The sequence below is a fragment of the Acyrthosiphon pisum genome, chromosome X (genome assembly GCF_005508785.2).
Source record: "Acyrthosiphon pisum isolate AL4f chromosome X, pea_aphid_22Mar2018_4r6ur, whole genome shotgun sequence".
Classification (NCBI taxonomy): Eukaryota; Metazoa; Arthropoda; class Insecta; order Hemiptera; family Aphididae; genus Acyrthosiphon; species Acyrthosiphon pisum.
The window spans coordinates 23,086,207-23,093,314 of record NC_042493.1 but is presented as its reverse complement, the minus strand read 5'-3'; the positions used below and the strand labels follow the sequence as shown (position 1 = coordinate 23,093,314).

The window sequence follows — 7,108 nt, the reverse complement described above, 5'->3', positions numbered from 1 at the left end:
AGATTTGAACTTTAAATGCTTATAAATAAAAACTGTGACATAAAGATTTTTGATTTTTTTTATCTGCCTTTGAAACAATAACCTAGGAGCCTTCTATTAAATTTTCAAGCTTTTTTAACCAACAAATAAAATTTTATTGATATTTATAGAAAAAAAAAACTAAAAAAATGAAAACTGACAATGTCCGTAAACAGTTCAAAAAGAATCATATTATTTTCAAAATTTTATCGTGTATAGAAAATGCAAACATAAACAACCAGTGAAAATTGCATGCATCTATGGTCATTTGTTTTAGAGTTACACCAAAAACCAAAATTAATTTTGTTAAAAATCGATTTTGGGTAAAAATTCCCGTTTTTCCTTAATTTTTCTTTTGTTTTTCACGTCGCTTTTGAAAACTACTGTGAAATGTTTACTTTTGACCTCCCAAAGTACCAACTAGATTCACTTTTCTATCAGAAAAGTTATTGTTGAAGAAAATCCTAGCATTTTTACTGTCCTAAAAGGTGATGACAGACACAAAAAAAAATTTAAAAAAAACACACATCATTGTAAAATCAATACATTCATTGCTTCGCTCAGAATCTAAAATATGACAGCCCGAGGAAGCTACCCATGCATTTGTTGTCTCCGTCTTACACACGTACGACATTGTAATGTTCGCGGTTCACTAGTTTCAACTATTATAGTGTGCTGTTAGTTTTGATATTAGAGTGATTTGATTTATATTATACATTTTTTAGATAATAACATTATCTGTGCTTAAGCATTGGCTTTTATTCAATATTTCAATTTTCAAGCGAGATATGAGCATTTTTAATTTTTGATATTTCACATACCCATATCTTGCTTGAAAATGAAAATGTCGAAAAATCGGCAACGCTTAAGCACAGATTATGTTCTTACCTGAAAGTTGTATAATAGGTCAATTCACTCTAGTATCAAAACTAACAGAACACTATTGAAATTAGTGAACGGCAATTTGCCATGTCGTGCGTGTGTAAGACGGAGACAACGATTATATAGGTAGCGTCCTCTTAAGATAATAAAAACATATAAGCACCAAAATAAAATAATTTAATTCATTAGCTATTCCTGGAATTATTACGATTGCAACAATGCCGATAACAACTACAGCGCGATGGAAAATATATGCGAATGTATTTATTGTTATGCGACCGGTTGTTACTTGTTCTATACACCCGTATGGGTTGCTCGTAAAAATAGAACAAATATAAAATTCTCACAAATTATAATCAATGTACAATCCGTCGGGTTACATTAATACGCATACGCTGTTTATGTTGTCTGTTGAACACTGCTCTTAACGTACAACAGTAACTTCGTCGTTTTAATTTGTTTTAATGCAATTTTAAAAAATGGAACACCAACAATATCATTACAAATCAAACGGTACTAAAAACAATGTTAAGTAAGTTTTTTATATATTACGTGCACGTATTTACTACCTAAGTATGAACGTTTTTACCAAACTAGTTTTTTTTTACCATTTAGATATTATACTTGCTCCAGTCCAAATGTCACCTGTAATGGTACAATTAAAAGGAAAATTGATGGAACAATTGTTTGCGGTAAATCACACACCCATGATCCATTTCTTCAAACAATTGAAAAAAAAAAATTTCGGAAGGTACTTATTGATAGAGCAGAATTCGAGACTCAACATTTGAAAATTATCTATGATGAAGAAGCTATCAGGTATACATGCATTACGTATTTGGTTACTTTTGAAAAATTCTCGTTTTTAGAGTGCCTAAAGGTCCCCACACACTGAAGCGGTGGTGGTAACACCAAAATGAGTCCGGACACAATTTTATCGCCACCGCTGCAGTGTGTGGTGCCCTTAAGTGTGTTGATCTATTATATTTGAGGAGTGCATAAATACAGGGCCGGAGTGGAAGGGTTTCGGCCCACTATTTTCTGTAAGCAACCGGCCTGTTTTCTACATTTATCGGTCCAACTTAAACTAACAAAATATTATATTTTTCTAAACAGTACCTATAGTAGTACAAGAATTAGGATTTAGGAACTCTTTTATGTTGATTACAAAGAAAATGTAAAATATATCAATACATATAGGTATAAATCAGTTACACTAAGTAGAAGTACGACAAATTAAATCTTATAAATTATATATTTATGTAATTATGTGTACGATAATAATTTAGATAATATGAGTTTTTAATAATGTCCAAAATATCTTCAACCTTCAAATCATTCAATATATTTTTCTACAGACATTAATAAAAAAACATCTAAGCAGTAAGCGGTCATTAGATAATGAAGCACGTAGACGATTATTGATAATTTTTAATTTACTAATTACTCGTTCACAATTAACCTGAGTTACTGATAAGTTTAGTACATATTACATAATGGCTGCATATAAATTAGAATAAGTAGGCATATGTAAATTAAGCGAATGAAGTAAATTAAAAACACAAATCAGACAATTCTCTTGGGCGTATATAGCTTTTTCATCATGGATAGAACCAATGTTCACATTCAGATCCTAAAAATAATGTTTTCATATAAATATTTTTAACACAAATATTATAAAACCAATAGGGTAAACTTGAATAAAAAGTATTGCAGTAACTATAGCAAATACTTCAAAAATATCTATATTAATAATAGGGTAATATTTGGACGATAATATTTTTATACATTGAAAACGCAAGTGACCGAAAACAATGTTTATGTTTTTTGGTACTCGAGAACTTCCTTTACATTATTTTTGTACGTCCGATGACGTCAAAGTCTTACTTGTACCACACGAGATGCTGACAGTAGTGATAAAGACATCAATTTAAATATTTTTTTTGCAGAAATTAATCTTAAATTAATTCTATAAAATAGGTACACAAAATCTAGTACCTAGTGATATTATATTTATAATTTAATTTATTTTTAAAAAAATAATTATGAAAATTGAATGTATATAATATTATATAGAGTATTATGATTCATACTAATTATTATAAAATAATTATATATTCTCACCTAGTTAATTAAAACCTTAAATTTAGTATAATTTAGTTTTACGGCTATATTCCAACTTATACTTAATAGTAACATTATTTTTTATACATTGAAAACGCAAGTGACCGCAAACAATGTTTATATTTATTGTTACTTAAGAACTTCCTTTACAATATTTTTGTATTGAAAATAGTGTTATGATGAGTAATTTTTATTCATAGTCTTTAAATTTGTTTAGTGGTTAGTTTTACACTCAATTTAGTGGCCCAGACAGGCCCTGCATAAATATATAAGTTTGTAGTTTGAAGAGTGCATTAATGTATAAGTTTGTGTCAAGAATTAAGAGTTTAACTTTAAGAGTTTAACTTTAAGTACTCAGCCACTCAGGTGTCATTGGTTCTAAAAACTTATATTACGCTTCAACCCACTGTTTATGTTTTTATAGCTGTGGCACCAAATATTTTAAAGATAATATTATATTAATAAGTATATACATTATACATATTGAAAGGGAATATTTAATTTTTAAAACTAACAATAAATCTATCTCTATTTTATTCACAGTTGGGAGTCGATTAAAGGAAAAACATTTTGTAAAATATTGATATACAACAAATTATACGAGTAGATACATGTTTTTATAATTTAATAAAAAAAAAAACTAGATGTTAGATTTATATTAAATAAAATATTTTTTGATGCCATACCTAACTAATATAATAACCCCACGTACATTTTTCATGTCTTTAAATTCATTAATAGTTTAATAATTTGAAAGATAATCATAAATAATTTTGATATATTTAAATTTACCTTATTTTTTAATATCATTATCTAGAAATCCAAATATGGCTTACACCTATCCTTGGACATCAGCCGAGTCATCAATGCGTAAGGCAAGACGTGCACATGTTCCAGTACTACCTGAAACTCTTAATGCTTTGGGAGAGATGTTGGAAGAACAGGAAAACTTGATTCAGTGCAAGGGTCATCGATTTTTTCAGGAGTGTATAGTAGATGGCAATGGGCAAGCTCATGTTATGTTTGCCTGTTCAGAGGTCATCAATGATGTAATTTTAAATGAAGGTACGGAATTGCATGCTGATGCAACTTTCAAAGTCATACCATCTATGCCCAAATGCCGGCAGTTGTTTATAATGCATATCATTATTCAAAATCACGTAAGAAAATGTTTTAGATTTTTATTGTACTATAAATATTATTGTGACCATATGTATAAGGTATAACAAGACTATTTAACTAATTGCAGTACAAATGTAAAATAGTCTTGTTACACCTTACACCCTGTAAACATTATACTTTTTTACAAATTATTCTTAAATTGTTCACATGTTATTTAAATGAAATAAAAATAATAAATTATACATTTACAGTCTGTTCCAATATGTTATATTATAATGGAAAGTAAAACTCAAAATGCTTATCTAACGGTATTAACGAGTTTTAAAAGTATTTTTCCAAATGTCAAGCCTTCAGTTATAATGACTGACTATGAAGTTGGATTAAAAAATGCATTTTCAATTGTATACCCTGATGCCATTTTAGTTTCGTGCTGGTTCCATTATGTACAGGCAAGTATTTAGCATAATTCACTATATTAACGTTAAGAATTATTTTAAAACGTTTATTCATTTATTAGAGTTTGTGGAAAAATATAAAAAGGTTGCATTATACAACATACATAAGGGACAATGAACTAGCAAAAAAATGTTTAAAAATGGTGATGGCACTTGCATTGCTTCCTGCAGAACAAATTGAGTTGGGCTTTCAAGACGTAAAGACATATGCTAGAATGAATAATGTAAACTTGGCAAGGTTTTTCACTTATTTTTCTAGGTAATATTTATTATGAAGTACATTCTTAAATAATTTTATTTCAAATAAAATGTGTAAATATAAAAATTGTAATAATAATGATAATAATGTAAGCATTGGATAAACCGGACAGGGCCAAATGTTTTTTCAGTATACGGTCAAGCTAGGCGCACCAACAACAACATTGAAAGCTTCCATGGTAAAATGAAAGATAAGCTTCAAGTATGTCATCCGAATCTATGGAAATTTCTGGGTCAGTCAAAATTAGTCAGAAGCATATAAGTTATAAACTAAAATTTACATACAAATTAATGTTTTCATTAGATCATCTGAGTGGTTATAGTAAATTACAACATATTATTATTGAACAACTATCAAGAGGGATGCAAGTTACAAGATCAGTGAAGACTAAATATATCCTGAACTCTAAACGAATAAAAATAGCTTCAGATCAACTAGAACTGGGAATTTTGACCAGAAATGAATTTTTAGTGAAATGCTCACATACGGTTGATGGTTATATTTTAAGAGAGGGTAATTGGAACAGAAATGTCAATGGTAGGTTACTCACTTTTACTAATATTTGAAAAGAGACAGTGTGTATTTTTTGTATTTTGATAAACTCAAATAGTACTAAACCCAGTGTCAGCCTGGATCATTATTGGGTTCTTAGCACAGTAGTTTTAAATAGGCAGCTGTGCAAACATTTTGATTTTTTGATTTGTAAAAGGTTAACTTAAATTCCGAGATACAAATATAATTGATAACTAGTTCCCAAAATTATACCTATATTAGTATACTAGCTGTTACGCCCGACGTTGTCCAGGCCAAATATTTGTATTTTTAATAAATATATTTGTACACAATTTATATATCATATTTCTTTCAATTATAACATTAATATAATATATAATGAATTGCAACCATTTAGATTGACAAAAAAAAAATTATTTTTCGTATGCTAAAAAAATCATGTCTGAGCTCTTTACCTATCTACAGCCTATATGAGTTGAAAAATCAAGCTGCACTCTCCAATTTTCAAGTAAATAATCTATTGAAATAACTTTTATTGAAAATGTTCCAGTCATTTTTTGAGGCTATTAATTTCGGATAAACCAACATCATTTTAGTTGTGCCTTTAACCCAATTACGCCCGCCAAAAAATTTAAAAAAAAACATTTAGATTGTATAAGTGTATCTTGGTTTTGGTGTACCTACTTAGGTACCTCAGTTCACAGATAAATTTGAGTAGCTTTGCGAACTAAATCGACCAAGGTGAACAATTCATTTTTGGTGGATTGGGTATAGCATACTTGGCACTTAGTATAAATCGAACGTGGTTCAAACTACTCTTTAAACATTCCTGATATCTCAAAGAACCATTCGAAATTTTCACAAAATCGGTCAAGTAGTTTTTGAGAACCTATATATAATAGCCACCAATATACATATTCAACTCTCATATTTGTTTTAAGATATAATTTCTTTATTCGAAACCATAAGCGTGCAACAATTTGATGGATACTTTTACCTCATCTGCCAGAGTAACTAATGGTAAACATTTAATATACTAATTTTTACTAATTATTTATCCTATAACCAATAGCAACAATTTATAAACAAAAATGTCTATCGTAAATGTCAAAATTCCTATTTGAGCACCTCCCGGGCCGGGGGTGTTTCTCTTCTATATTATGCATGTCATATATATATATAAACTTTCCTCTTGAATCACTGTATCAATTAAAAAAACGCATCAAAATCCTTTTCATAGTTTTAAAGATCTAAGCATACATAAAGAAAAAGGGACTTTGTTTTATAATATATAAAACATATTGTTGGGCCCCCTACAGAAAACAAAACCCCATCCTCCAGTGGTTGCTGGGTAGCCGGGTGGGCCAGACTGACACTGACTAAGGTATTATTGAAGTAGTTTTAATCATTATTTAAAAAAAATCAAGGAGAAAGTATAACTTTATACTTCTTAACATGGAATTCCATCCCTGAACATGAGCTAAACTTTTTATAAGTAAAAGATTGGGATTAATAATAAACCGTTCAATGACAGTAAATCAGCGCCATTTTCAACTGAATAATATCTATAATTTTTTATTTTTAGATGAATTTTTATCTTCAGATGATGATGACATTGCTCCCTTACCATTGCAACAAATAAACGAACCAAACATCGGTAAAGTAAAATCTTTATTAATGTCTATTCTTATTTATTTTTATTTTTAGTTAGCTAATAAGGTGTACTTGAAATTTA

General features: G+C 29.0%; 1 protein-coding gene across 2 annotated transcripts; it reads left to right on the top strand.

Annotated features, from left to right (window-relative positions):
* Window positions 1-829: 829 nt before the first annotated feature.
* LOC107885725 lies at window positions 830-7,102 on the top strand. Of its 2 annotated transcripts, XR_003838596.1 has the most exons (4): window positions 830-1,719; window positions 3,842-4,184; window positions 4,398-5,092; window positions 5,164-7,102. XR_003838596.1 is itself a non-coding variant. In XM_029485040.1 (3 exons), exons 2-3 carry the CDS (start codon window positions 3,852-3,854, stop codon window positions 4,605-4,607), a joined length of 543 nt encoding a protein of 180 aa, XP_029340900.1. In that variant the 5' UTR covers window positions 830-1,719; window positions 3,842-3,851; the 3' UTR covers window positions 4,608-5,157. The 2 variants fall into 2 exon arrangements, 1 of the variants encoding a protein (XP_029340900.1); XM_029485040.1 differs by lacking the exon at window positions 5,164-7,102 and having other exon boundaries at window positions 4,398-5,157.
* Window positions 7,103-7,108: the final 6 nt, after the last annotated feature.

Coding starts and splice junctions, on each gene's coding strand:
- LOC107885725 (XM_029485040.1), top strand. CDS start 3,852: ATGGCTTACACCTATCCTTGGACATCAGCCGAGTCATCAATGCGTAAG. Junction 4,185..4,397: donor ATATCATTATTCAAAATCAC/GTAAGAAAATGT, acceptor ATACATTTACAG/TCTGTTCCAATATGTTATAT.